This window comes from Myotis daubentonii, chromosome 4 (genome assembly GCF_963259705.1).
Source record: "Myotis daubentonii chromosome 4, mMyoDau2.1, whole genome shotgun sequence".
Lineage (NCBI taxonomy): Eukaryota > Metazoa > Chordata > Mammalia > Chiroptera > Vespertilionidae > Myotis > Myotis daubentonii.
Genome location: NC_081843.1, coordinates 12,313,079 through 12,340,684, shown reverse-complemented (window position 1 = coordinate 12,340,684; position 27,606 = coordinate 12,313,079). Strand labels below are relative to the sequence as shown.

The window sequence follows — 27,606 nt, the reverse complement described above, 5'->3', positions numbered from 1 at the left end:
CTTGTCACATGGTGAGGAAATGCAGGCTTTGCAGCTAACTTACCCACTCCACTTCCTCAGGGTGACCCCCTGGGGATCTGCAGAGCTCCCCGGATTTCACTGGGGCCGAGCTCAGCTTTCCAATGAGTGCAGAGCTGTCTCCACAGGTACTGCCCCGTCACTGCCGCTGTGCATGTCCCGGGCCTGTCCGAAGGTGCACCTCCGTTGTGAAGGACACCGCTCCTTTGGGGTACAGCTCTGACGGCTCAGCTGAGGCAGCGCCCCACCCCACAGAGTCAGAGCTCCTGCCCATTCTTGGCCCAGAAATAAAAGACCCTCAGCCCAGGTAGCTAGTTGGTTAGTGTCCTGATACACCAAGGTCGTAGGTTTGACCCCTGGGCAGGGCACATCTAAGAATGAACCAATGAATACTAAGTAAGTGGAACAACAAACTGATGTTTCTCTCTAAAATCAATAAAGAAAAAAGAAAAGAAAGGCCGTCGGCCCTCACTCTGTGCTCACATGCTGTAGTCCACCTGTCGTGTCTGTGTGTGCACGAAGCATGCAGCGGCGAGGGCGGTGGTGAAAGACAATGTGGGGAGTTCAGGTGTCATGGGAGGCCCGTGTGTCCACAGAAGAGGAGACCAGCCCCAGGCTGAACTCGGGTTGCACACCTGTGGGTGCTTGGTCTTTGGCCGCAGCCAGGAACACTGTCTGCTCTGAGGGACGAGGATGGCCAGGCTCCTGGGACGGAGCCCATCGTCTCCTGGGCCGGTCGTGTCCTAAGGCTGGGGAGTTCCAGGTAGCGCGGCACGGAACCCATGGGCCAACTGCTTTCCTTACAAGTCCAGGGTGCGGGAGGCCCACTGATGAGGGCACCCCCTGGGCGCGGCCCCCTAACTGCTGCTCACTGTCCCGGGACCCAAACGGGGTGGCCCCTCCCCACAGCCAGCTCCTCTGTCCAGGGCTGTGAACCCCAACCTGGGCCCCGAGAGGCCTTGGGCTCCAGCCCCCGGCCCTACTGGCTCCAGGTGATTTTCACTTGCAGACCTGTCACACAGGACCATTTTTGGGGGGCGGGGACTTTGGGGTTACAGGGAGTTTTTCGTATTTAAATGTCCACAGGAAATGCCTACAGGATTCTCTAAAACGTCTCCTTCATCACTTTGGTACCCAAAGCTGCATCTCACTGAAGCCTCCCACCTGGGCCCCTCCTGAGCAGCTGCCAGAACCCACCTCCAACCCCTCCCTGGCCAGCCCTTGGAAGACACTGGGGTGCGGGGGGAGCCCTGCACTGCCTGTCCCAGGTGGGAGCACACTCATGCCCGTGGGCCAGGTTCCTGGCTTGCTGTGGGTGCCCAGGGAGGGTCCTCACACCCGAGATGCACGTGCAGGCTGTGCTGACAAAGGCCTCTGGGCCCTAGTTTCTCATCTGGCAGGAGTGTGGGGGGCACTCCGAGAACACAGGGGTCCCGCACCTCCTCAGCCATCTCTCCCATCCTGGCCCATTTCACCCCCGGAAGCAGACAGACAGGAGGCGCACACGTGCCCGCTGGGCTTTCTCAGCGAGTGCAAACGTTTATTCTGGTTCCTTCCGCGCTACCCAGAGTCGGCAGGCTGCGCGGTGCCTGGGCCGGCTGAGCCGCACAGTGCACTGCAGCCCCGGGCGCAGCAAGGCACAGAGGTGAGTCCTGCGTCAGGGACACCAATGCTGGCGACGTCCCAGCACCAGGAAGGGGGGGAGCTGGCTACGCCTAAGGGTGCAGGGACTCCAGAGGGACAAGCAGCTCCAGTGTGTGTCAAGAGGGTGCCAAATGCCCCCAGTGTGCGTCCTAAGGCAGTTCCTTGGGAAAGTCATGGCACAAGCAGCCAGCACAGGTGTAAACTCCCCTCGGGGCGTCCGTGAGCAGTGCACCCATCGTGGCCTACAAGCCCCCTCTCCATGAGCCGGTCGGAGGGGCTCCGCTCCCCAGGGCAAGACCCCACCAGCCACGCTCATCTTCCCTCCCTGCTCTGGGAAGGGCCGGGGGCCGGTACTGCTGCCCTGAGACCACTCAGGGACCACCACCCTCTGAGCTCCAGGACCCCAGGGGGACAGTGCAGGGAGGATGAGCTCAGGTGGGAAGTGGGGAGGGGACTTCTGCAGGTCGGGCCTGGGCTCTTCCCAGAGGGAGGCCACCTTCAGCATGTGACCCCAGTGTGACCCCAGATGAGGACACAGCGTGCTGGGCAGGACAGAGGCCTGGGTGTCTCTTTCCCACCCGTGTCCCTGGGGACATAGGAGACCCTGTGGAGTGTGGCCAGGCTCAGGAGTGGGAGTCAGTGTACAGAGCAAATGAACGAAGGGCCAACTTCCCAGGATGTTTAATGTCGGCAGCTGGAGCCTCTCGTGCTCTGACCGCTGTGTATCTAGGCCTCGCTTCGGTACCGCAGGCGGGAGAGCCGGTCCCTGATGTCCTGGTCGCTGTCAGCCCCACCCTCGGTCAGGTGAACCACCCTGCTGCTCAGGATGAGGTCCTGTACCTTGTGCTTGGCCATGGAGACCAGGCCGGGTGCATCCGGGCTGGCCGGGCCCGTGAGGAGGATGCAGGCGGCGTGGCGGCCTGGCTCCAGCAGGGCCGCTGTGGAGGACAGAGCCGTCAGGGGTCTTGGGACCAGACACAGTGGAAGTGGGCGGGGCTCAGGTCCACACCGAGGCCGCACTCACCTTGGAAGGCGACGATGTTGGCAGAGACGTTGGCCAGCTCCAGCAGGACGCCCGGCAGAGTGGGGTGAAACATGTAGAGGCTGTGCTGGGTGTCTCCCGGCTCCTAAAGTGAGAACCAGCGATGGGGCAGGAGGCTGACCAGGCTGCAGCCACCTCCACATCTGTACACTGCTCTGGGCCTGGCAGCTGGGCAATGCTGTGCTCATTGCTTTGGGACACTCGACACACTGACCACAGCCAGAGCTGTGTCCACTGGGCACCCCCAAACGCCAATCTGGACCCTGCATCTACCTTCTCTACCCTTCCGCCATCCTGACCCTGATCCTCCTCAGCACCCTCTACCTGGAACTCGGCCGCCTTCCCCAGTACACTCCACTGCTTTCCAGATTCCCCTATCCGCCCCCAAGGCGGACACGCCCTGGCCTCCCCTGCGGCCAGAGCATGCCCCATCCCACCCCTCTCCCAGGCTTCTATTTATTTGTACATGTCCAGTCACCCAATGAGCTCCTTAAGACGGGGCCGAGACAGGCCCCCGGTCTCTGGCCCTGGCTTCTGGCACGGGCGTCCCCCGATTGTGTACTCTGCCCGTACCATCTGATTGGCACCGACCAGCTCGTGGAGGCCCCAGAAGAAGAAGGCTGAGCGGTGGTCTGCGGTCAGCAGGCTGGCAGACGGAGGGTGCCCAGGGAGGCCTGGGAGGGCCAGAACCCAAAGGACCGCCCCGGTGCTGAGGTCCAGGAGCCGGATCTGGGAGGAAGGGGACAGCACGGGGCAGATGGGGTGGGAGTTGCACAGGCACATGAGCCAGCCCTGAATAAACTGCTCCCTGGGGTCAACGAGACTGTCTCCCTGAGGCCCTCTTGTCCCAGCTCAGCCATCAGGCCACAGCCCTGTCTGCTGTTCAGACCATTTTCCTCAGCTACGAACCAAGGTGGGACCACAAAAGGAAGTGCAGCCAACCTGTCTGTCAACGCCGGTTCCATTTTCAACGACCACGGCTAAGGTGTCGGGTTTGTAGTGACCGAGGATGGGTTTTCTAGGGAAGAAGCCACGAGGGGTCTCTGTGAGGAGACACCTGGGGGCAGGTTTGCCACCCTCTTCTCCCCGGGTAGGCGGGCCCAGGACGGGAAGCAGAGGGGCTTCACCAGCCTCCGCCCCGCTTCCCCACCCCCCAGTGCAGGGAAGTACCAGGGGGCAGGCAAGAGGCCGCTGGCAGCAGCACACTGGCCGTCTCGCCCACCTCCACGGGGCTGCCGGGGGGATGGGCTGGCGGGGCCTGGCTTGCAACAACTGCACAGGCTCCTGGGGAAGCCGGTACCTGAGGACCTGGGGCGCGCTGAAGGTCCACCTGGGGGCCAGCTCCTGGCCCTCCAGCAGCACACAGGAGTCCGAACTCACGAGAAGGAGGTCCTCGCCGCCTTTCCCGGGAACGTTCATCAGATAGTGGATGGCTCCAGAGCTAGAGGAGGCAGCAGCCAGGACAGAGGCTGGAGGGGGGGACCCTCCCCCAGGCACTGTCCACCAGACTCCCACCTGCAGCCCCTCATTCTTCGATCTCTAATCTGAGAATATAAACCAGACCCTCGCTGTGCTTGGAGAGAGGGTGAGCCCACTGCTGGGAACCTTTTCCCTCCGTGTCTGAGCCCAGCATGGCCTCACAGTATCAGCAGCCAGGCCCGCAGCCCTCCACGGCTGAGCACGGAGGACCGGGACCTGGCCTGTGTGACGCCGCCCACACCCACCTGTGCACAAGCAGCCTGTGGTTGGTGGCATTGAGCACGTCCTCCCAGCTGGGGTCTCTCCTCAGTGGGCTGTCTCTCCCGGTCACTGTTTCGTAGACGCCCTTCACGGAGTGGCCACAGAGGGAACTTGCTACTCAAAACACAGAACCTCAAGTCACCAGGGGCTGCTGGGGGACCAGGACGCGCGCCCATCAGCCCTGCCTGCAGGAACACGTGGTGCCCTCCCTGAGCGGGGAGGGGATGAGACCCTCTGTGGCTTTCACTGCTTGTCAGCGACTACACTTTGAATCCCTAGAAGAAAAGCAGGAGCCGTGGAGCCTCACGGCAGCTGCAGATCCCATCTGAGACCAGCATGGCCTCTGCAAGTGAGGCCATTTGGGGCCCAGCAGGCACAACATACCGCAGGGGAGAAGTATGTAGTGGGCACCCGCCCTGGTGACATAAAGGAGGGAGCCACTGGTCCCATCCACACCGAGGCTGCCTCGGTGGCCAATCTGGTGCCCAGTGCTGCCCGAATAGATGTAGCTGTTAACCTGCAACACATGGGAAGAAAAATGGGTCAAAATCCCCCTGGTTTAGGGAAAGATTACTTTAAGTGTCTGATATCAGGCACGTGTGCGGGGACTGCCTGGGAGAAGAGCGTGGTCTCCCACACTAGAGTCCCTCAGGCTCCTCGGGACCCCACCCACACCCCAGTGGCACAAACAAAAGGGCACTCCCATTCCTGGGGAGGCCTAGGAGCTACGAACAGGGACAGAGCTGCCCAGCGTGCTGGGTCTGCAGGTGCCAGGACACAGGGCCGTGGGCAAGTCCCCTGACAGGTGATCAGACCCAGAATCTGCCTGGGAAGTGGAAGGACCAGGGAGCAGAGCAGAGAGGCTCCGGGGGCATGGGCTGCAGGGACTCGGGGGGGGGGGGGGAGCTGTACCTCCTTGTCCTCTTGGGTGAGAACCAGCAGATCTGGGGCCCCGTCAGCATCCAGGTCAGGCACCTGGATTAACGGGCTTAGGATGGAAGCGTTCCTTCTGAAGCTGCTGGGATGGTTCCACAGGGTCTCCCCTAAAACCAAGCACACGTCAGCGGGCGCTGGCCCCAGGTGCCCTTCCACCACAGCCTGGCAGATGCACAGACCCTCCCACTCGCAAATGGAAACACCTACCAGCGGGAGCTGAGGGCAGGTGCAGGTGAGCACGACTGCTAAACACACTGAAGGGCACATATGCGAAAAGACCAGGGGCTTACACACCAGTGTTCAAGTCTCACTTCTGGGAATTGCAGACCTCCCCACCCCTACTCCTATCTATATAAAAGGCTAATATGTTAAGTGTCTGACCACCTGGGTAATGACGTCACATAGCAACGCCTGGCTTCCTCTTCCTAGCAACAACTAGCCTCCTTGTGTTTCTTCAGCCCAGGAACCTGACTTGCTTTATAGCCAGGTGGAAAGTTTACACTTTAACCAAATGTCTATGAAGCATTTTCTGTGCCTGATCTCATTTGATCCTCACAGAAGTCCTGGAGCAGGTAGATAGGAGACTCGGTGGAATCCTATTTTCTTTTCATTAGCCAGAAAAGGGAGACTTAGAAAGCTTAGAAACTTGACCCCGCTGAAAAGAAGTAAGAAATGGTGAACCTTGAAAATGACTTCAGGTTTTCTCACTGCACAGAATATAGTCAAACATTGCTGCAGTTAAATATTTCACCCTTTGTTCTCCCTGCGTGATTTACAATAATAATGCTTCATGTTGATATTTACTGCTGAGTTGCTGACAATTACCTGAAAGAGAAGTTGGGGTGCTTCACTGGGCTGGAAAAAGTTTAGCTACATCAGAAAGCAGGTCTAATTAAGCAAATTTGTTCTATATCTATAAAAGGCTAAGTTGACTTGGCGATACATGTAAAGCTCTCAAAGCTGGCGCCAATTGCACACATGTGTTTCGATCTGTCATTGTCGATCGTGAATTTGGTTGTTTTGTTGACATTTTGAAGCAAAAGAAAGCGGCGGCGTCATTGCATGAAAGTAACAGTAGCAATTAAATATGATCATAATAGTGATCCGGATAGATATAATTATCCCCGTGTAACCGAAGTTGCCATCATATTCAGAAACAAAGATGGAGGACCACCTTTTGAAAGGGACTTGCTCATTCATTGTAAACCAGATCCCAATAAACCAAATGCCATTAAATGAAACAAATCAGTATCCTGTTTCCTACATTAGATGCAATGACGTATCCTATTCTTTTCCCACATGGTGAGAAAGGCGGAGGAACAGATATTGCATGAAGACTCAGAGACAAGCCTAGCCAGTTTGGCTTAGTGGATAGAGCGTCGACCTGCGGACTAAAGGATCCCAGGTTTGATTCAGGTCAAGGGCATGTGCTGGGGTTGCAGGCTCGATACTGGCTCAATCCCCAGTGGGGGCCACGCAGAAGGCAGCCAATCAATGATTCTCTCTCATCATTCATGTTTCTCTCTCTCTCTCTCTCTTCCTTCCTCTCTGACATTAATAAAACTCTATTAAAAAATAAAAACTTGAGAGTACTAATCACTTAAAAAAAAAAAAGACTCAGGGACAACAGTGTAATCGACAATAATACTAGATTCAATGGATGATGCCGAAAAGGAAAATTTTCCCATTGAATTTCTTAAAAGTACTACTCCTTTGGTAATGTCATGTCATAAATTAGAATTGAAAGTAGGTGCAATCATCATGCTACTGTAAAATCTTAATAGTAAATAGGGTCTTTGTAATGGTACTAGATTCATTATCAAACGATTGCTACCTAACATAATCCAAGCTGAAGTATTAACAGGATCTGCAGAGGAGAGGTTGTTCTGATTCCAAGAATTGATTTGTCCCCGTCTGACACTGGCCTCAGTATCAGATGAGTTTAATCAATTTATCAGTCATTGTTTTTATCAATGTAGTCTTTATATCATGTCTTTGTTGTTATATCATGCTGTTATTATTTATTTATTAATCAATTTATATATTACTAGAGGCCTGGTGCATGAATTCATGCACCAGTGGGGTCCCTCAGCCTGAACTGCAGGATTGGGCCAAAACCAGCTCTCCAACATGAGGGGTCTCAGATTGCAAGAGGGTGCAGGCCAGGCCAAGGGATCCCACCGGTGCACAATCAGGGCTGGGGAGAGATGCAGATTAGCCAGCCAGGGAGGGACCTTAGAAGGGCTCCAGGTCATGTCTGGCCCATTTTGCTCAGTCCAGATCGGCCAGACCCCAGCAGCAAGCTAACCTACTGGTTGGGGAGTCTGCCCCCTGGTGGTCAGTGCACATAATAGCGAGCAGTTGAGAAATCTTAGCATATCATTAGCATATTATGCTTTGATTGGTTAAATGGCTGACCAGTTGACCGGACACTTAGCATATTAGGCTTTTATTATATAGGACTAGAGGCCTGGTGCACAAAAATTTGTGCACTCGGGGGGGAGGGGGGCCCCTTAGCCCGGCCTGTGCCCTCTTGCAGTCTGGGACCCCTCGGGAGATAACGACGTGCTGGCTTAGGCCTGCTCCTGGGTGGCAGAGGGCAGGCCCAATCCCTAGGTGCAGCCCCTGGTTGGGCTCAGAGCAGGGCCAATTGGGGAGATGGGGCGCCGCCCTGTCATACATAGAGCAGGGCGATCGGGAGGTTGTGATTCCACCCTCAGTCACGCTCAGGGTAGGGACAATTGGGGGGTTGGGGCACCATCCCCTGTCACATTCAAGGCAGGGTCGATGGGGAGGTTGTGGCGCCACCCCCTGTCATGCACAGAGCAGGGCCAATCAGGGGGTTGGGGCATTTCCCCCTGTCACTCACAGAGCAGGGCCCATCAGGGGGGTTAGGGCTCTGTACCCTGTCACGCACAGAGCAGGGCCAATCAGGGGGTTGGGGCGCAGCCCCCTGTCACGCACAGAGCAGGGCCGATCAGGGGGTTGGGGTGCCGCCACTCTCACACTCAGGGCAGGGCCGATGGGGAGGTTATGGCTCTACACCGTCACACACAGAGCAGGGCCCGTGGGAGGGGGCTTGGGGCGCCGCACCCTGTCACACACAGAGCCGCAGGGCGATCAGGGGGTTTGGGCGCTGCCCCGTCATGCTGATCCCGGTGCCGGGAGGCCTCGCGGCTCCGCTGATCCCGGTGCTGGGAGGCATATTACCCTTTCACTATACAGGGTAGAGGCCTGGTGCATGGGTGGGGGCCAGCTGGTTTGCCCTGAAGGGTGTCCTGGATCAGGGTGGGGGTCCCCACTGGGGTGCCTGGCCAGCCTGGGTGAGGGGATGATGGCTGTTTGCAGCTGGTCATACATCCTTCAGGGTGGGGGTCCCCACTGGGGTGCCTGGCCAGCCCGGGTGAGGGGATGATGGCTGTTTGCAGCTGGTCACACATCCTTCAGGGTGGGGGTCCCCACTGGGGTGCCTGGCCAGCCTGGGTGAGGGGATGATGGCTGTTTGCAGCTGGTCACACACCCTTCAGGGTGGGGGTCCCCACTGGGGTGCCTGGCCAGTCTGGGTGAGGAGCTGAGGGCTGTTTTCAGGCTGGGGGTGACTGAAGCTCCCAACCGCTCCTTTTTTTCTTTTTTTATTCTGGGCCAGCTTTAGCTTTGAGGCTTGGCTCCAGCTCTTAGGCCTCCACTGCTGAAAGTAGGTTTCTGGCCTTTGCTTACAATGTTGCGATCCTGCTGGCTGAAGCCCGGCAGGTTTCTGGGGTTTTGTTTAGCTTCTATGTTTGTTACATAGTTGCTTGCAGCTCAGAGGCCTGCAGCGGCAGGCGGGGAACGTTGGAGTCCTCCGTCACTGAAGCAAGCAAGCCTCATGTTAGTTTCAAGCTGCCTGGCTGCCGGCTGTCATCTTGGCTGACAGTTAATTTGCATATTGCCCTGATTAGCCATTGGGAAGGGTAGCGGTCGTACGCCAATTACCATGTTTCTCTTTTATTAGATAGGATTTTCATATACATTTTACTAATTTTCTTTCATCTCTGACACTTTTATTATAGGGAATTGGCGAACAGCAATATTAAAATATTTCTTCTAAATAATTTCCTTTCAATATGCAGGAATCCGTGCGCCGGGCCACTAGTTTTCTAATACTTGGCTCTAGAGCACCTTAGGGCCAATGCTGACACTCCCCACCGTGTCTCAAGGCCCCTCAGGACCTGTCTGTTGCTGGGCCCTCTGGCCCCACCAAGGCCCTGGCTGAGTGGCCTGTGCCCTTCACACAGGAGAGAATGAAGGTCTCAGGGTTATGCCTGGGGACTGCAGGTCCTGAGGTAACAGCTTCTGACCCAGACATAATCTTGTCCTTTTTTTAAGTCCAATTCCTCTCTTCTTCTTCTTCTTTTTTTTTTTTTTAATGCATTTTGATTTTTTACAGAGAGGAAGAGAGAGGGGATAGAGAGTTAGAAACATCGATGAGAGAGAAACATCGATCAGTTGCCTCTTGTACACCTCCTACTGGGGATGTGCCCGCAACCAAGGTACATGCCCTTGACCGGAATTGAACCTGTGATCCTTCAGTCCACAGGCCGAAGCTCTATCCACTGAGCCAAACCGGTCAGGGCGGATTCCTCTCTTCTTAAAATACTTCCAACCTGCTCTTTATTTTCTTCCGTAGTCTCAAAACCACAAGCTGTCAGGGAAATGTCAGCACCCACCAAATCTAGTGTCAAGTCACAGAATTCCTCAACACCTCGGCGCCTAAGCGGTGACAGGAAGGCCCCGGGGAGCACCCTCACGTCTAGAGCACTGACAGGCCCAGGTCTCCTTCCCACGCGCTGCCCGGCCTGTGCTTGCCCCGGGCGCCGCAAAAGAAGGCTGCGGCCACTTCCTCCCCACAGCGTGCTCCCACAGCGTGCTCCCACAGGCGGTGACAAGGCACAACGTGTGTGACATGTCAGAGGAGCTGTGGTGTTGACTGCTAAGTGGCTGTGTCCTCACGTGGGGGTTCCCCTCCACTCTGTAATCATCCTTCCATCCAATCACATGCCCCAGAGCACAGGCTGACCCTCCCCAGAGCGAGCTGGCATCGTCCCCCGTCTGAGAGGCCCAGTGGAGTGCAGAGGGAACCAGCCTACCTGTGAATAAGTCGACTGCGATGAAAGAACCAGATCTGCCCACAAGGACGCAGGCGGAAGATGCCCCACTGTCCCTCGGGTGGGGGATCCCGCACAGCACGAGAGCCCCATCCTGGGCCGCGGGCCTCTCCCACAGGATGCTGCCGTTGGCCCCTGACACAGCAGCCACAAAGGAGCAGGGGAAGGAGAAGCCTGCAGGGGACAGACCAGCCCTGAGGGGCCGTGCACGCAGGCTGCGCACCGCCAATCCTCCCTCGGCCCTACCACCAGGCCCATTCCCTTTATACCTGGGCCCCTAACCCACCCCATCCCCTGGGGGCCCCAGTGTGACCCCGTGAGGGTCAGTAGCCAAACAGGGTGGGTGCTGAGACTGGCCTTGTCTCTTTCTAGTCCTGCTACAAAGCAAAGACAAGGAAATTCCAGAAATCCCACCAATGGCTTCCCCAAATACTGGAGGAGCCAGGATTCCTCCTCGTATGGGGAGTTCCTCTTTCTTACCTTCATCGGCGCAGGACTGGCTGAAATTGTTGCTGCTGTTGGTGTTTTTATAAAGAAAGATAACATCTTGGACCCTGTCCCTGTTTATGTCTTTTGTGGCCAGAAAGTCGTAGGCGACTGCAAAAGAAAACCAGACTATATTCTCCAGGCCCTGCTGGTTTAAAGGCCAGGCCATGTCTGACATGACCTCTTCTCTGCCCCTTAGGGTTTAGTGCCAGTTAGGACCTGCCACTGTGAGGTCACCACAGGGACGAGCCATTCCCCACAGCGTTTCAGAGCACCAGCAATTCCTCATGCACACGATGGGTGACAGTATCAGAGGTTAACCTGCAGGAAGGAGCAAGCAGGACACGGGGGTACCACAAATGGATGTCTGAGCACCTTCTATTCAGGAATGATTCCTTCTTACGTCAGTTTGGAATAGAGAGAAACCACACACACTTGCATAGTCATAAGGGTCTAACCCTTCCCTTCATTCGAAGACTCCAAAGAGAAACTAGCCCTGGCTGGTGGTTCAGTGGTTAGAGCACAACCTGTGGACGGAAGGGTTGCGGGTTTGAAACCTGGTCGAGGGCATAAGCCTGGGTTGGAGGGTCAATCCCTGGCCAGGGTCGAGTGCGTGCAGGAGGCAACCGATCAATGTGTGTCTCTCTCTCCTCCTTCGTCCCTTCCCTTCCACCCTCTCTAAAAATCAATGGGAAAAATATCCTTGGGTGAGGATTTAACAAAAAACCCACCGAAAAAACTAAAACTATATATTTTAAAATCAAACACCAAAAGAATGAATGGGCCCTTACCTTACACCATATATAAAAATGCACTCAAAATGGATCAAAGAGCCTGCTGGTGTGGCTCAGTGGATTGAGCATCCACCCATGAACCAAGAGGTCACCAGTTCGATTCCCGGTCAGAGCATGTGCCCGGGTTGCGAACTCGATCCCCAGCTCTTCAGAGCACCAGCAATTCCTCATGCACATGATGGGCGTGCAGGAGGTAGCTGATCGATGTTTCTCCCTCTCAAGGATGTTTCTACCTCTCTACCCCTCTCCCTTCTTCTCTGACATCAATAAAAATATATTTAAAAAAGAGGGGGAGTATCCAGAGAGAGGCTGATTCCGTTGCTTTTCATAAAGGCCAAGATATTCCTGGCTGCCAATTTTTTTTTTTTTTAAGGAAGGCTTTTTTTCTCTTCTTTTGGTTAATCCTCACCCAAGGATATTTTTCCATTGACTTTTAGAGAGAGTAGGAGGGGGAGAGAGAAAGAGAGAGAGAGAGAGAAACACCTTATGTGATACAGACTCATCGATTGGTTGCCTCCCACATGGGCCAACCAGGGCTGGGGATCAAGCCCAAAACTGAGGTACATGCCTTTGACTGGAATAGAACCCGGGACCCTTCAGTCCGCTTAGGCGATGCTCTATCCACTGAGCCAAACCAGCCAGGACAAGAAAGGCTTTTTAAAAATTGTTTTTGTGAGTCCTCACTGAGGATAATTGTTCCATTGATTTTTAGAGGGATAGGCAGAGAGGGGTAATGAGAGGGTGAGAGAGGGAAAGGGAGATGGAAGGAGAGAAACATTGATGTGAGAGAGGCATATCGATTGGTTGCCTCCCGTACGTGCCCTGACCCAGCCGGGGATCAAACCTTCAACCTAGGTATGTGCCCCTGACTGGGAATCAAACCCAGGACCCTTTGGTGTGCAGGCCAACGCTCTAACCACTGAGAACACCAGCTAGGGCCTGACTGCCAATTTTATGAGACAAATGAAAGTGTGCTTTGCTCTAGCTGATCCAACTAGAATGTCAGCCAGAGCCCTTCGGGAAGATCGGACTACAGAATCAGCTGCATATTTGCCACATTTCGGAACAGCCTTCTCTACATGCCAGTTACTGTTCTATTATTTTTTTAATTCTGAAAAGTAACCGAAAGAGCCGCTTTCCTTTACTGACCCAGCCCATCCGCCCTAAAGTGGGGGAGCAGGCCGCTACGCTCCCCCAGCAGTCCTTCCAGTGTTCCTGAGAGGATGCTCTTGCAGTTCCCCCCAAATTCCAGGAAAACCATGGACACAGACTCGGCAGCCACTTAGGGCTGACTCACTGTCAAAGATGATCTCTAGGCCCCAGGACACACATGCTGCCCCCCCTGCCCGCCCCCCCACAGGAGAGAATGGCCCCGTGGGGAGAGGAGCGCACCTGCTGTGTTGTAATTGACCCTCCACATCCCCTCTGCCACCGGCCTGTCCGGACACGGGATGATGAAGGAAATCACAAACACCACCAGAAGGCAGCCGAACAGCGAGAGGAACAACGCCACGGTCCGGCATCGGGAGAGGCGGGACTGCGGGGACGCACTGTTCAGGTTCTCTTCCTTCCTCAGCGGGTCCCCCAGATTCTCCTGCAGTTTCACATCTTCCTTCTTCAAGGGGTGGATTTCAGCTTCTAAGTCCTTGCTGTCCATCGTGCGCACATCCCACGGGGTACCTTCTGATCACTGTGTCAACAAAACACAAGGCAGTCAGGAGAGGCCCTGCCGCTGTCAGCGCTGGGGGACATGGTTGCAGTGGTGACTGTGGGCGACAGCCCAAGAAATAAAAGCTGAGTAAAAGTTTAGGGTGTCACAGATTCCACTTAAGAAGGTCTTTTTAAACATATTTTTTAATGACTTTTAGAGAGAGGAAGAGGAAGGGAGGGAGAGAGAGAAGCGTCGATGAGAGAAAAAAAAATCACTGATTGGCTGCCTCCTGGGGACTGAGCCGGCAACCCAGGCATGTGCCCTAACCGGGAATCGAGCCGGTGACCTCTTGGTTCCTGGGCTGACCCTCAACCACGGAGCCACACCGGCCAGGCAAGAAGGTCCTTAATTCCGAAAGGCAAATTGGTTGTACAGAGCCAGTACAGGCATATTCTCATCCTTCATGCACTGATTTGTCTTGTTCATTGACCTGGGATAAGCCGGGCAGTGCTGGGTCGGGGCTGATAACAAGCCCATACACTAAACATTAACTAAAACCAGCCAGCTCATAGCTGGGACCTCTGGTCAGCCTCTGCCAGCCTGAAGTACAGATGGAACAACCTGGTGGGATCCAGACCCCAAGTTAAAAGCGCTGTGGGTGAAGGTGGGTGCTGGAGCCTCAGCCTCGCCCCTCACGCGCTCTGTGACCTGGGCAGTCCCTTGACTGGACTGTGCCTGGGTTCCTCATCTGTAAACGGGAAACAGTATCTACTTTCGAAGACTGTGTTAAAGGTTCAATGAGTAAGTGAAGAGAAAGCACTTAGAACAGATCCTGACGCATATAAAGCACTCAAACACTAGCTAATTATTACTAATAACAAGATAAAATGTGTTACACGTCACATGGAGGAGAGTGGACAGCTGCATGGAGGGCCATGGGGCTGTGCACAACTTCCGCGCCTTTACGGCGGAGAACAAGCTCTCTCCTGCCCTGCTCCCCTCCCTGTGGCTGGGCCGCGGGTGGGTGTGGTGAGCAAACCTTGAGTGGCCACCTTGGAAAGTAAGATGGGAAACAGTTTTGAAGACGGTGAAGCCACAGAAAGAGCATGGGTCCCCGATAGCTGGAAACCACCACCATCGATCCTTGCGTTCTCTATACTCTTTTACGTAAGAAAGAAACACCTTTTCCTCCCTGGCTGCTTGAAGATCAGCCTTCATCATGAATGACGAGGTAGCCATCCGGACCAGGAAGTTCGTGACCAACAGACTACTTCAGCGGAAGCAAATGGTCACTGATGTCCTTCACCCTGGGGAGGCAACAGGACCCAACACAGAAATCCGGGAAAAACTAGCCAAAATGTGTAAGACCACACCCGATGTCATCTTTGTGTTTGGATTCAGAACCCACTTTGGTGGTGGCACACCGGCTTCGGCATGATTTATGAGTCCTTGGATTATGCAGAGAAAAACGAACCCAAACACAGACTTGCCAGACATGGCCTATACGAGAAGAAGACGTCCTGAAAATGAGAAGAAGACGTCCTGAAAACAGAGAAAGGAACGCAAGAACAGAATGAAGACGGTCAGGGGGGCTGGGCTGCAAAGACCAACGCTGGTGCAAAAAGGGAGCTGGAGATTGAACAACAGGAGTAAAGATTCTTCGGTGATATGTAATACCCTTTGTAAGACTGTAAGCAATAAAATGAAATTAAAAAATAAATTAAAAAAACAAAAGATTCTTCGGTGACGGTTGTGCAGATTTTTCTTTAGAGAATTAATAAACTATAAGCTTTAAAAAAAAAAGAAGCCCTAGCCGGTTTGGCTCAGCGGATAGAATGTCGGCCTTTGGACTGAAGGGTCCCGAGTCCAATTCTGGTCAGGGGCACATGCCCGAGTTGCGGGCTGGATCCCCAGTGGGGGGCGTGCAGGAGGCAGCCAATCAATGGTTCTCTCTCATCATTGATGTTTCTATCTCTCTCGCCCTCTCCCTTCCTCTCTGAAATCAATGAAAATATATTAAAAAAAAAAAAAGAAACCAACTTCTATCTTGTGTAAGGCAAGATGTTTGTTGTTTTGATGCTTTTTATGCAGTCAAACCAGTGTCCTAACACAAATTATACTGAGAGAATGGTAGGGATCATATGGGCCAGAGTGAGCTGTAATCTTCACCTAAAGGAAGCCAATGACTCAAAACGGGTAAATGAGAATATGCCAGCGGGTAAATGGAGGTGAAACCCAGAAAAACAACGGACACTGTCTCCCTGTGCAATGGGCGAAGGGAGGATGGAAGGAGACAAGATGTTGTTTTTTGGTATAAACTTTTCACTTTCTGACTTTAACTGTTTCTCTCCATTTAGTAAAAACAATGAATTTTAAAACCTGCTTATACACCCACTAGGGTAGCATTAGTTAAAGAAAATAAAAAGTGACAAGTGCTGGTGAGGATGTGGGGAAACTGGGACCCTTGTACCCTGCTGGTGGGAATGGAAAATGGTGCAGTTGCTGTGGAGAACAGTTTGGCGGTTCCTCAAAAAGTTAAACATAGAATTACCACATGACCCAGCAAGTCCAATTCTAACCCTAAAGGAATGAAAACAGACTCACACAAAAACCTGTGAACAGCTCTAGCCGGTTTGGCTCACTGGATAGAGCGCTGGACTGCAGACTGAAGGGTCCCGAGTTCAATTCCAGTCAAGGGCACAGGCCCAGGTTGTGGGCTCAGTCCCCAGTAGAAAGCATGTAGGAGGCAGCCGATCAATGATTCTCTCTCATCATTGATGTTTCTATCTCTCTCTCCCTCTCCCTTCCCCTCTGAAATCAATAAAAATATATTTAAAAAGAAAACCTGTGAACAAATATTCATAGCTTCTTTATTCACAACAACCCAAATGTCCATCAACAGATAAATGGATAAGCACAATGTGCTAATTCTGTACAACGGAATACTACCTGGCCATGAGAGGGATAAAGCAATCCTATACCACAACACGGATGAAGCTGGAAAACATTTGTGCTCAGAGAAATAATCCCGACAGGAAAGGCCACATATTGCATGATTCCATTTATCTGAACCGTCCGGAACGGGCAAATCCACAGAGGCGGAAAGTAGATGAGTGGCTGCCAGGGGCTGCGGGAAATGGAGAGTGACCGATAATGGGTGCAGGGTTTCCTTTGGGGTGATAAAAATGGTCGTGGTGGTGGTGGCAGTAAAACCAAATGTCACTAATGATAAATTTTATGTCATGTGTATTTTACCACAATTTAAAAAGAAAACCAAACAAACCTGTGTGCCTTCTCCTGAGTGCTGAGACATGTTTAAACATCGACGTTAGAAAAGGTGTATCTGTCAAAGGTAGTAAGTTCAACACACGAAATGACCAGGGACCTCACCAAACCCAAACACCTGCCTTGGGTGTGGGGGAGGCGGGGCAGGGTGTCTGTCGGGGTAACTAGGGAAAAAGCAAGCAACAGAACCTGGGACCAGGCCTGACCAGCAGGAGGGCTGCTTGCTCAGCAAACCTGGTCACTCTGTCCCCATGAGGGGACGCTTGAAATCACTAAAACACAACACTTCACTTGGCAAACGAAAGAAAACTGAATGAGGAATCAGAATTCTGAAATCCTTGATTTTAAAAGCTCTAATTTTAAAGTTAGAGCCTTAAAATGTTGGGCAAGAAACTCAAGCTCTCAGCCCTAGCCGGTTTGGCTCAGTGGATAGAGCATCAGCCTGCGGACTGAAGGGTCCCAGGTTCGATTCCAGTCAAGGGCATGTACCTTGGTTGCGGGCACATCCCCAGTAGTGGGTGTACAGGAGGCGGTTCATCGATGTTTCTCTCTCATCAATGTTTCTAACTCTCTATGCCTCTCCCTTCCTCTCTGTAAAAAAATCAATAAAATATACATTTTTTTTTTAAAAAGAAAGAAACTCAAGCTCTCAGAGCTAGAGCTGCCCTCATCTGTCAGAAGATGGAGCACCTACCAGGAGACAGCAGGAACTCGCCCTCAGAATATCTATGCAGGAACGAGGGGCACCGGTTCAAAATGACACAACTATTCACATTCCGTCTCTGACCCTCGTTTCCCACGCCTACCTCTGCGGGAGCACCTGGGAGCCGTGTTCAACATTGGCTTCTGGACCGCCACTGGTGCATCTGGTGGTTGGGTCTGGACAGGTGGATCTAGGGATCAGAAAGCTGGTGGTGAAATGCGCCCTGGGGCCGCCTGTGGACGGGTCCTGTGAAGGGTGTAGGTCCTCCCGGAGCCAGGATTCCCCGCCTTCCCTTGTCGGGTCAGCCCATTTGCCATCAGACGATGACTAGTTTTCTCCTGCCCCCTGGCCCCTGAGTGGAGACTCCAGTCCCACGGCCAGGCAGCAGGAAAGCAAAGCCAGGGGAGGACAGCCTCTTCCAGCAATCAAGCTGTCCGCATATTGCATGATTCCATTTATCTGGGGGTGTTGTTTTTCCTTGGAATTGTCCGTAAGCTTAGTCAAGTAAATCCTAATGCAGAGCCCAATCTAGTTAAACTCCTCCTTTTCCTCACCAGTCTTCGGATCCCTAAACGATGTGGGTCCCTAAAGCTAAGGACAAAGGAAAGTGCAAAACACACAGTACTGATGTCCTAAGCCAGGGATTGTGGGTTCGGGTCCCACCTGGGGTATCAAACCAAAAAAAGAAACAAAGAAAAAAACATAGTACTGATGATTTGGGATTTTATTTTTTTTAAGTCATCAATATACATAATATATCTGAAAGGTATACAAGTATAAATCTCCCTCCCGCTTGTGGCCCCCAAACTCAAGAGGGGAAGCATGTGAGCAGTTTCTTACGCTAGAAAGTTCTCTGCACTGACATGCATAAAGTGTTGTTTTTTTTTAATGTGACCAGAGCCTTAGCTGGTTTGGCTAGTGGGTAGAGCGTCGGCCTTTGGACTTAAGGGTCCTGGGTTCAATTCCAGTCAAGGGCACATGCCCCGGTTGCAGGCTCGATCCCCAGTGGGGGCATGCAGGAGGCAGCCAATTGATGATTCTCTCTCATCACTGACGTTTTTATCTCTCTACCCCTCTCTCTTCCTCTCTCTAAAATCAATAAAGACATATTAAAACAAAAACAAAAAAAACTAGGTTTCAGGTGTACCCTCCTTGGGGCATGCACATTCCAATCTCCTTTTCGAATGAATTTTCTTGCTCCTAAAGCAGAGGTTCTCAACCTGTGGGTCGCGACCCCTTTGGCGGTCGAACGACCCTTTCACAGGGATCACCTAAGACCATCCTGCATATTAGATATTTACATTACGATTCATAACAGTAGCAACATGACAGTTATGAAGTAGCAACAAAAATAATTTTATGGTTGGGTCACAACATGAGGAACTGTATTTAAAGGGCCAGAAGGTTGAGAACCACTGTCCTAAAGTCTAAGGGTTCCCACAAGACTTGCAACCAGGGGAGAAATGGGCCAGGTAGCTTGTCCCAAGGTCAGCCCCTGACCCTGTCTCCAAGGCCCCCTTTCTTCTGACTTTCCAGTGAAACAAAGCAGCCCTGCCTCGTCTCCCTCCTGCTGCTTTTTTTATCCTAAGTCCTTTCTTGATTCACTGTCCCAGCTTTAATAAACCTATTCCCAAAATAAAAATAAAACAAAACTAAAAAACTCAGGGTTGCCCTGGCTGGGTGGCTTGGTAGAGCATTGTCCTGTACACTGAAAGGTTGTGGGTTCGATCCATGGTCGAGGCATGTACAGGAGGCAACCGATCAATGTTTCTTTCTCATATCCATATTCCCCTCCACCCAAAAAAAAAAATCAATAAAAAACATATCCTCGAGTGAGGATTAAAAAACAAAAAAGCCCTCAGAGTTTGATAGGTTCTTTTCTCTTGGCACTTGACAAATGTTATGCCACTTCCTTCTGGCCTTCAAGGTTTCTGACAATAATTCTACTGTCACTTCAACTGGTTTTCCCCATTACATAACATGTCAATTCTTTTTTGTCTTTAGTTTTCAGAAGTTTAATTATAATGTCTTGGCATGGATTCCTTTGGGTTTACCCTGTTAAAGGTTTGCTTAGCTTCCCGAACCTGTAAGTTTACATCTTACGCAAAGTTATGAATACTGCCAGCCATCATTTTTGTTCCTGAGCAGCAGCAGCACCTGTGGGAGGTGTGGGGGTGGAGAGCTGCAGGCCCTCCCATGGGGAGCTGCTCTGAGCAGACTCAAACATAAAGTACGAGAGGTTTCTTTCTAAACGAATTTGTAAGTCTGTAAACTCAGAGCTTTTTGTTTGTTTGTTTCAAATGGCAGCTGCTAAATTTCAGATAAAGATGGAATAAGATAGACTTCAAGGTATTTTGCTTCTAATATCACAATGAAGAATCTCAAACCACACACCTGTTTCTATGGAAAATAATACAGTAATCAATAAATAGTAATACAAAAATAAATTCCGTTTCTCTTACAACTGGAAACCTACTTTCGCCCCACCCTGTATATGAAATTAAATTAATGCTGTCCAGATACCAAAAAGAAACTAAGCAGTTTTCATCTATAATAAAAGCTGTGAAGATATAACAGATGAAGAAAAAAGAACAAAGGAAAAAGATCATGAGGTTAGGAGATTTGCATCTTTCCCTCATTTCCACCCAGTGTACTTTTCTTTCACTTCTCACAGGCTGGTATTCTTGAGAAGAAAAACGTGAGGGATGAGAAAGAAAATGTATCAATATGACACACATTGAGGTTAAATATGTGACTCTAAGGAAAACCGGAAGTGAGATGAAAACATGCCTGTGTATAGGTTTTCAACTAGATTATTCCCCCCCCCATCCCCCCACTAAGGAACTATGAGGAAGCAGACACACCCCGAAACAGTGGGTGTGTCTGCTTATTAAGGCCACTGTAGCTGCCACTCCTGTCCTCCTGAGACTGGCCAGTAGGTCAGGCCAAGTGGAACAGGGAAACTGAGACAGATATTTAAACAAACTGGCAGCAATTGACAGCAGATGCAGAAGGCCCCCCCCCCCCCCATGGCATCTAGGCCTCAACTGTATTTCAGCTCCAGACCCAGGAAAGTGGCAGAACCGGATGGGCGACACCAGGACCAGCTGTGATGACTGACCAATCGGTGGAGACCACAGGCCTGGAGGAGCACCCCTAGACACTGATGAATATTCTGCTGAAACCTCCCCTGTGACCTCCCCTACGATTCCCACCGAGAAAGAGATAGAGCCTCAGACCAAGGCCCCCGCTCCTGCTCTCCCTCTGGGAGCAGCCCCCACCATCCCCTTTCCCTTCTTCTTCCCCCACTTCTTCTCCCCGCCCCCCAGGCATGCATCTCCCAAACCCTAAGGACCCCATCAGGCTTCCAACCAGGGGAGCAATGGGCAGCAGCAGCTTGTCCTGAACCTGATCCCCGGGCCCCGTTTCCTCTGACTTCCCACGAGCGAGGGCAGCCCAGCCTGGGCTCTCCTGTTGCTTCTACGCTAAGCCCTGTGTCTCACTGTCCCCACTTTAATAAGTGTCCCCCAGTCACCTAGACTCGTGTTGTGAAATGTTTCCTGCACGAAGTCAGGAACCCACATGCTACCAGCCGTCCTGGGCAGACCCACCAAGGGCCAGGCCCCCTTTCCAGTAACATTCCCAGGGGAGTTACGCCATCCAGGGTGGAGACTCTAATTATGAGGAAAAACAATAAAACAAAACAACAGCTTATGTAACTCATTAGCTTTCAAGGGCAGGAATGCTATAGTACACACAGGAAGGAAATAAAGGGTGTCTCCTTTTTCCCCAAGAGTTCTTTCTCTAGGAAGAGAGAACGGAGTCAGAGAGAACATAAAATTAAAAAAAAAAAAAAAAAGTCTCACTCTAATTGTTTTATTTTTTATTATTTTTTAAAATATATTTTATTGATTTTTTACAGAGAGGAAGGGAGAGAGATAGAGAGTCAGAAACATTGATGAGAGAGAAACATCAATCAGCTGCCTCCTGCACATCTCCTACTGGGGATGTGCCCGAAACCAAGGTACATGCCCCCGACCGGAATCGAACCCGGGACCTTTCAGTCCGCAGGCCGACGCTCTTTCCACTGAGCCAAACTGGTCTCGGCATTTTGTTTTTTTTTTAAACAGATAAAGAAAGAAAGCATAAAAATTCTAACAAGAGCAGAAGGAAAACTGCCAGAACAAATAACTGGCAGTTCTACAGATATTATGAAAGTAGGGGATCTAATTTTTTATTTTATTTATTTATTTTTTTTAAATATATTTTTATTGATTTTTTACAGAGAGGAAGGGAGAGAGATAGAGAGTCAGAAACATCGATGAGAGAGAAACATCGATCAGCCGCCTCCTGCACATCCCCCACCGGGGATGTGCCCGCAACCCAGGTACATGCCCTTGACCGGAATCGAACCTGGGACCGCCCTATCCACTGAGCCAAACCGGTTTCGGCGGGATCTAATTTTTTAAACTAAAATTTGATAACTGTTTTTCTGAGAAAAAGGTCATCTCAAGGTACTTTAATAAAAACCCTTCCCCGCCCTAGCCGGTTTGGTTCAGTGGACAGAGCATCAGCCTGAGGACTGAAGGGTCCCAGGATCGATTCCGGTCAAGGGCACATGCCAGGGTTGTGGGCTCAATCCCCAGTAGGGGTTATGCAGGAAGCAGCCAATCAATGATTCCCTCTCATCATTTTTTTTTTTTTAAACACACCATATTTTTATTGATTTTAGAGAGGAAGGGACAGGGAGAGAGAGATAGAAACATCAATAATGAGAGAGAATCATTGATTGGGTGCCTCCTGAACACCCCCTACTGGGGATCGAGCCCACAACTCAGGCATGTGCCCTTGACTGGAATCGAACCCGGGACCCTTCAGTTCATAGGCTGACGCTCCACCCACTGAGCCAAACGAGCTAGGGCTCCCTCTCACCACTGATGTTTCTATCTCTCTCTCCCTTCCTCTTTGAAATCAATAAAAATACATATTTTTAAAAAACCTTCCCCCTCCACCAATTTTTAAATTTTGAATTTTACAGCATTTTTTTAAAGGAATTTTCAGACATTGAGCCAAAGAGATCAGATTTTAAAATTAAATACTTTAACCTAAAAGGTAGTTTGCATATTTAAAAACTGATTTAAATTTTTAAAAAGATTTAAACTGCATGTCTTAAAGTCATAACTTTGGTTTCATCTGAGAATTTTGCGAACTTGGTAGCATAGTTTGATCTCTGTGAGGGAATAATGGAGAAGGCTCACTTCTGTGCACCCAGAAACTGTAGCACAGCCAGCTGAACGCTTCCCACCACTCAAAGACCACCTACTTGCATTCCTCAACCACAATTTTACAATGCAGACACTATTTAAATCAAGGCCTCTTCAAATTTAAATAAATAAAGCAAGAGGGGGAAAAGTGTAGCTGCAAATTAAAAAACACAGAGAAAAAAATACATTCATATAAGCTGAGGAGTTACTTGGAGGAAACAGTAGATGAGTTATATTTTAATGGAGAAAATATGTAAGGAATACTTAGGGAAAAGCTCTGATTACAGATTAACTTTACTATCTAGCTTCACCAACTAGTAACAGAAACTGAAAGGATCCTGTTAATGGCTTGAAAAAAATCACTTTACCACTCTACCACTCTGCATTGATGAGGTCAAAGGTCATTCTTAAGGTCTGGGTGAAAGAAGAGATTTCTTTGGGGAACTCTTACCTCTAATTTATACCCAGTTGGACTATTTTCTGAAAAATAGGAATTGTACAGAACAGCATACACTGCCTCTTGTCATGTAGAGTAGTCCCCCTTACCCATGGTTTCCGTGACTCAGGGTCAACCATGGTCTGAAAATATTAAATGGCAAGTGATTCCTTGAATCAAGTGACCATATACACATAACTATTACAGTATAGTGTTGTAAATGTCTTATTTTATTATTAGTTATTACTGTTTTTCTCTGTCTGTGCCTAATTTATAAATTAAACTTTACCATAGGTACATAAATATAAAGGAAAAAACAGTATTCATAGAGTTTGATACTGTGGTTTTAGGTATCCCCTGGAGTCTTGGAATATATTCCCCATGAGTAAGGGGGGCGGGGGGGGGGGACGGACTACTGTATTCATTGGGCATTTGTGTGGTTTTTAAAATATATTTTTATTGACTTCAGAGAGGAAGGGAGAGATAGGAACATCAATGATGACAGAGAATCATCTGTCGGCTGTCCCCTTCACATCCCCCTGGGGATTGAGCCCGCAACCCAGGCATGTGCCCTGACCAGGAATTGAACCGTGAGCTCCTGGTTCATAGGTCAGCACTCAACCAGTGAGTCATGCCGGCCAGACTCTGTTGTTTTATTAAATTGCCTTTAGCTTGTGCTATGACTTGACCAGTAAGGAATATTGATTTTCAACACTTTCCATATGCTGGTCCTCCTGCCTGGAAAGCCCCCTCTCAGTCCTCCAAGCTCCACTGGAGCAGCAGCAAGCCTGTGCGAGCACTACTGCCCGGGGTTAGCCACCTTCTACCCCAGAGAACTTGGCCTTGTTCTTTCAGAGCGCTCCCGGCGTCCCTCCTACAGCTGACCGAGAGCTATTTAAGGGCGGGAGGACTCTGTTGCATCCCCTGTGCCAAACATGTGGCCGACACTCAGTAAATGTCAGTTAAATGGAGGGGAGAGAGCTTTATGGAGCCCTGGACAAGAGGACAGGTACAATAAATACAAAAAATAAACCATAATCCGTCTCTTCACTCCAGGGCCAGTCTTCTTGTCTAACTGACCTTATAGCACGGGTGCTCAAATGCTTGCCCCTCAAGCTCGCAGTTATACATAAGAATGGGTTAAGAATGTTTTTTACACTAGGAGGCCCACGTCAAGGCCAAGAGAGGCCCAAGTATTCGATAGTTCCACCTGCGTATCTGGAAGACACCCACAATATCCAAGCAGACAGCGCTGGATTTTCCGCTGAGCAAAGCAAGAGTAGGACAATGACTGCTACTGTTCAATTGTTTACAGCTGAACAATAATTTCCTCTCTTCACCAAGCAAATAAACCCGAGACAAAGACTAGGCCCTTAGTCATATTTCAACTGAGAACAAATTTTAAGGTGACAGTGCCCAGATAAAGGCAAATGCATTACAGCATACGCAGGCAGCAGCACTAACACCCCTCAACACCCAGTTCCTTTCCTTTACACAAGTGCAAAAGGTTTAAATTAACTGAGGATGGCTCACCGTACCTCCTAAAAAATAAGTTAAGGAGGAATATGTATCTGCATTTCAGACAAATAGCTATTACATGGAATCAGCTGTGTAGGTTTGTCCAGAAAATAACATAGAGTAAACCTTATCTCTGAATTCTAAAGCAGATTTTATTTTCTTTGACTCCCCTAGGAATCAGTGATACATTAAGAGGGGGGCGGGGGACGACAAAAACTTTTCTTGTATGTGCCCTGATCAGGGCTGGAGCCCGCACCTTGGTGTATGAGGACAACACCTAACCTACTGAGCTACCTGGCCAGGGCTTCATTCTCCGCCTTTCTGACACCACATCCAGGCAACCTAAGCTCCATGAAGGATTTGTGGGAACAAAATTCACTAGATCCGTGGGCTTTATATAAAAACCAAGTTTGAGTGAGAGATATACAGTATGTTTTGAAACGTCCAACAAATTCTGTAGATTCCAACTTATCTATCTGTTCAATTTAGCTCCTCCTTCCAACAGCCACTACTTTAGGTCATCCTATCCTAGCCTATGTAATAAATGGCTAATATGCAAATTGACCAAATGGCAGAACGACCGGTCACTATGATGTGCACTGACCACCAGGCAGCAAACGCTCAACACAGGAGCTGCCCCCCCCCACAGTGCACAAATTTCGTGCACCAGGCCTCTAGTATTTCTACAACTTACTTGGATTTCTGCAGCCCTCTCAAATCTCCTTTCCTTGAAGTTTCGAAAGACAGCATTCTAAGATATCTCCTGATCATGTCATTTGCCTGGTTAAAATTTCTTGAAAGACCCCTCCCTATTTTAGAAAAAAGCTCAGAAACGCCCGTTTGGCTCCAGGTCTTTCACCACCCGGCTCTTGCCTACTTCTAGTACCATCTCTCCCCAAACCCTATGCCCAACATTTGTTCCCCTAGTCACACTGCTAATCTTTGGTACACACTGTTCCTCTGCCTGTCTTCACCTAGTAACGCCCACTACGCCTGCCAAGCACACTCAAACCTGACCTCCTTCTTCACACTGCTCCACACTCACTGAGCTATAGGTGATGAAACCATAATCGCCTAAGTCACTCCTGAATGCCTGACTCACAGAAACTGTGAAATAATACGTTTGAATTTGTGGATGAAAAAAGGTAATAAATCATCAATTCCTATGTTTCTATCTCTATCCCTCTCCCTCTCTGGAATCAATAAAAATATATATATATATATATTTTAAAATCAATGATGAAAGAGAATCTTGGATGCACTGCCGCTTGCATGGCCCCAACTGGGAACGGAGACGCAACTGGGGCATGTGCCCTGATTAGGAATCGAACCAGCGACCTCCTGGTACACAGGACAACGCTCAAACAACTGAGCCACACCAGTTGGGCCAGCTTACACTAGTTTTAATGGTTCTTGACACTTGAAGCCTGCAACAAGAACCCAGAAAACTGGTAAAATGCCCTAATAAATGTCCACTCGATATCAGGGTAATTTCCTTTATTTCATCCTTCCCTCCTCTGTATTTCCTCTTTAGCATGCTCCAGATTTTGCTTACTTGTCTTATCTGTTATCTGTATCCTCCTATAGATTTAAAGTTCGCGGAGGACGGGAATTTTGTGTTTTGTTGAGTGCTATATCCTCAGCACCTAGAACTATGCCTGGCACTAAGGAGACATTCAGAATTTGATGAGCTCCTCTGAGCTGCTGTATGGTCACTGAGACACTGCAATGGAAAAAGAAAAAAAGTGGCACAATCTGGAGATGGCATTAGAAAAACATTAGCAGCCAGTGCTTGGAGACGAGCACGAAGCACAAGCGTCTCGGCTGAAATCACAGGGTTTCTTAAAGAACTGCAAGGAATGGCACTTGCCGATCCTGGTAACTTATCATTCTTTTCAAGGGCGAACTCTCTCCTTGTTAGCGCTCGGCCAATCAGTTCCTGGAGAAGCTAGAAACTCTCTCACAGTGTTCTTCTATTTCCCTCTTTTAAGCTCTGCCTGGCTTTTGTTCAGTAAGCCAGGCTATCTCTGAGGGATCTTCCCCACAGGGGAGTAAATACCAGCTGCGCTTCGGGTTCCTTTGCCAGTTGGTTTACCGGTGTCCTGACAAGACGACAGGACTACCTGGCCCTTGGGAGAGGCTTCGCACGGACATTCCGTTTTCGCAGTAGATGTTTTTCGCGAGGCAACACCCTCAGGAGTATCCGTAGCCATGCCTGGCTCACTACTTGCGCAGGCAACAGGGAGTGGGAAGTTTCCTACCTGGGATTTAAATCCCGCCTTTGAGGCAAACGGGCTCAAAGTCAACGCCACTCAGTCCAGGCTGCGGAAACCAGAGCTGAGGCGCCTCCGGGGCTGGAAGAGCCGGCAGAGCTGGCCGGCCCCAGCTTCTGCGGCAGCCTTTCCACCCACACCGCCGCCCCGACACGCGTGGACTCCAATGCCCAGGGGAGGTGGGCGCTGGCACGGGCGGCGTCCCTCGGGGCTGGGGTCGCCGAGGCGGAGAAACCGGGCACAGAGTGAGAGGTGGGGCCCCCGGTGATGCACACGGGAAGAGGAGGACGCGCACACTTCACTCACCTGCCGCCGTGCCTTCCCGTCCTCGCAGCCAGCGCCGCCCCGCACTCCTCAACCCCGCCCCCAAGCTTCACTTCCGGTATACCGGGGCGGGGCGGAAGCGCGCCGGAATTGGCCCCATCCCGCGGCTGGCCTCGGTTGCTAAGCAACACTGATTTGGGCCACGCCCTCCCGGGGCAAGACACTTGAGCCCTCGCGGATCCAGAGCCGCCCCACGGGCGTGTGCGTGGGAGTCCAACGCCGCGGGAGCGTGCGGGCATCGCCACGCAGAGCTGGCCTTGTCAGTCCGGTGGGTTTGAAGTTGAGCTGCTGGTGGCTTTGCCCTCATTCCACGATTATTGCCGCATCTTCCCACCTGTTCATTGGCCA

The 27,606-nt window shown here is 50.8% G+C and overlaps 1 protein-coding gene across 6 annotated transcripts; it reads right to left on the bottom strand.

Moving 5' to 3' along the window:
* Positions 1–1,537: 1,537 nt before the first annotated feature.
* On the bottom strand, positions 1,538–27,373 carry FAM234A (family with sequence similarity 234 member A). 6 transcript variants are annotated; one of them, XM_059692504.1, is made up of 13 exons: positions 27,241–27,372; positions 17,547–17,633; positions 13,197–13,494; positions 11,005–11,121; positions 10,507–10,698; positions 5,357–5,487; positions 4,829–4,961; positions 4,429–4,558; positions 4,005–4,145; positions 3,647–3,722; positions 3,278–3,433; positions 2,687–2,789; positions 1,538–2,600 (listed from the first exon to the last, which is right to left on the bottom strand). In XM_059692504.1, the coding sequence occupies exons 3-13, from the start codon at positions 13,459–13,461 to the stop codon at positions 2,389–2,391; spliced, it is 1,656 nt and encodes a 551-aa protein (XP_059548487.1). In that variant the 5' UTR covers positions 13,462–13,494; positions 17,547–17,633; positions 27,241–27,372; the 3' UTR covers positions 1,538–2,388. The 6 variants fall into 6 exon arrangements, with proteins under 6 accessions (XP_059548487.1, XP_059548488.1, XP_059548490.1 ...); XM_059692505.1 differs by lacking the exon at positions 27,241–27,372 and adding an exon at positions 20,979–21,002; XM_059692507.1 differs by lacking the exon at positions 17,547–17,633 and having other exon boundaries at positions 27,241–27,335.
* Between the last annotated feature and the right edge of the window lie 233 nt (positions 27,374–27,606).

Excerpts from the sequence above, each read along its gene's own strand:
- FAM234A (XM_059692504.1), bottom strand. The coding sequence starts at position 13,461 with ATGGACAGCAAGGACTTAGAAGCTGAAATCCACCCCTTGAAGAAGGAA. Across the intron at positions 10,699-11,004 it reads CCAGTCCTGCGCCGATGAAG|GCTTCTCCTTCCCCTGCTCC; the intron begins GTAAGAAAGAGG and ends TGTCCCCTGCAG. Across the intron at positions 3,434-3,646 it reads GAACCGGCGTTGACAGACAG|ATCCGGCTCCTGGACCTCAG; the intron begins GTTGGCTGCACT and ends CCTTCCTCCCAG.